This window comes from Austrofundulus limnaeus, unplaced genomic scaffold, assembly GCF_001266775.1.
Source record: "Austrofundulus limnaeus strain Quisiro unplaced genomic scaffold, Austrofundulus_limnaeus-1.0 Scaffold127, whole genome shotgun sequence".
Taxonomy (NCBI): Eukaryota; Metazoa; Chordata; class Actinopteri; order Cyprinodontiformes; family Rivulidae; genus Austrofundulus; species Austrofundulus limnaeus.
Genome location: NW_013952529.1, coordinates 947,030 through 949,251, shown reverse-complemented (window position 1 = coordinate 949,251; position 2,222 = coordinate 947,030). Strand labels below are relative to the sequence as shown.

Below are 2,222 nucleotides of genomic sequence, written 5' to 3'. Positions count from 1 at the left end.
TGTAATGTATTTACAGATTAGTTGTAATGTATTTACAGATTAGTTGTAACGTATTTACAGATTAGTTGTAATGTATTTACAGATTAGTTGTAATGTATTTACAGATTAGTTGTAATGTATTTACAGATTAGTTGTAATGTTTTTACAGGTTTGTTGTAATGTTTTTACAGATTAGTTGTAAAGTATTTACAGATTAGTTGTAAAGTATTTACAGATTAGTTGTAACATATTTACAGATTAGTTGTAATGTATTTTCAGATTAGTTGTAAAGTATTTACAGACTAGTTGTAACATATTTACAAGTTTGTTGTAATGTATTTACAGGTTTGTTGTAATGTTTTTACAGATTAGTTGTAATGTATTTACAGATTAGTTGTAATGTATTTACAGATTAGTTGTAATGTATTTACAGATTTGCAACAATCCCATTTTGTGCAGATTGTTTACTTTCTGATTCAACTTCCTGTCATTTGAACTGTGTTTGGTGGATGTAAATATTGCCTTTAGCCAAGATTCTTAGTTTTATATTGATTTCAAACATGTCCAGGTTCAACCTACAGATCTGAAGTTAACAGAAGTTAAAACAGAAAACAGGAGATGCTGTTTGGATCAAGAGGTTAAAGGTTTGAACAAGCCTTCACCTCTAACATCAGATGGTTTTTTCCTGACTGAAGCTACTCACCGTCTCTGGATGAGGTAGTCCTCCAGGATGTCCAGGCAGCGGACCATCTGGGAGAAGACCAGGACCTTGTGCCCCCCGGCCAGCAGTTTGGGCAGCAGCTTGTCGATCAGAACCAGCTTCCCAGCTGCCTGGATCATGGCCTGCAGCTGGAAGTCTGCTGCCTCCGGACTGTGGCTCTTCTTGAAGCTTTCCAGGATCTTCTCCTCGGCTCCTGAACAAACAAACAAAGATTTGATTTGATTTTCTCAGAAAGAAAACACTTCCAGCTGACTGTAGAGCTGATGAAACATTAAAAGCCCAACCTGTGATCAGGTAGGGGTGGTTACAGCACTTGCGGAGCTCCATCATGGTGTTAATGAGGTTGGGCATGTTGTGTTGGTTCGCTCCTTTGGACAGGAAGGAGAAGTTCTTCTCTAAGATGGCTCGATAGTATTTCTTCTGGATGTTGGTCAGCTCCACCTGAACAAACAAAAACACAAATTTTCTTCTTGTTTGTCTCCAAACCAGAGATCTTTACGTTTTAATTTAACCTCACATGATTTACCTCTATGATGGTCTCCTCTTTAGGAGCCAGATTTTTCTCGACATCATCTTTCAGTCTCCTCAGCATCATGGGCTTCAGAATCGACTGCAGCTTTTTCACCTGATGGAGGAAGAAAAGAGGAGAATATTACAGTAAATACAACCATTTCCAGCTTGATCGAGAAGAAGAAGGAAGACAAACTCAGTTCATAGGTTGGCACAAAGCATTTGATCGGAGTATTCAGTACAGATCATTTTTAATTATTAAATATTTTTGTATTGTGTAATATTTTAACTTGAAACTAGCTGATCTGTATTGTTAAAGATTTGCAAGTAGCGATGATGCTAACAGTGTGCAGCATCATAACTTGAAAATGATAATGTTCACATTTTAAGGCGACCTCGTTGTCAAGGAGGCTGTTTATTTTGGATCTTCACCTTTAAAAACACAGGACTCTAAACTAGTTCACTTTGTTCTTTTATATTTTTCTACTTTTGTTGCACTGACTAAATTGGATTTTAGATTTTTCTATGCAGGGTTCATGCAGGTTTCAGGAAGTTAAATTTAAGACCTTTTCAAGACGTTTTAAGACCATTATGACTGACATTTAAGACCAAACCAACACATTAATATAAACATTCAAATGGTCCCAGAAATTTTAACATACAAACCTTTTATTGCTATCAATTTATCTATTAAAGAATATTTAATTTTAATACAAGAACACTAAATTATTTTAACGAAACGGTCATATCTATGAGACCTTCATATTCTGCTGTGAACTGTTTCCAACAGAGTGTAAAAATCACTGATATCAGTCAAGTCTCATTGAAAACACACTTTCCCCATGTTCAAACCACAAGCAGTGGACATGACTGAACTTTTTGTTTTTTGGGCAGATGAATAAGCTGCTGTATGTGGGGGGCTGTATGTGGGGGGTTGTATGCAGGGGGCTGTATGTGGGGGGCTGTATGCAGGGGGCTGTATGTGGGGGGCTGTATGCAGGGGGTTGTAGCA

The 2,222-nt window shown here is 37.1% G+C and overlaps 1 protein-coding gene across 3 annotated transcripts in view; it reads right to left on the bottom strand.

Moving 5' to 3' along the window:
- Positions 1-2,222, bottom strand: part of chd6 (chromodomain helicase DNA binding protein 6) — a gene marked incomplete at its 3' end in the record, with an annotated part of 69,162 nt that overhangs the window by 30,527 nt on the left and 36,413 nt on the right. For all 3 annotated transcript variants that reach the window (XM_014015346.1, XM_014015347.1, XM_014015348.1), the window contains 3 exon segments: positions 683-893; positions 985-1,141; positions 1,227-1,325. In XM_014015346.1, the coding sequence (XP_013870800.1) occupies positions 683-893; positions 985-1,141; positions 1,227-1,325 (467 nt within the window).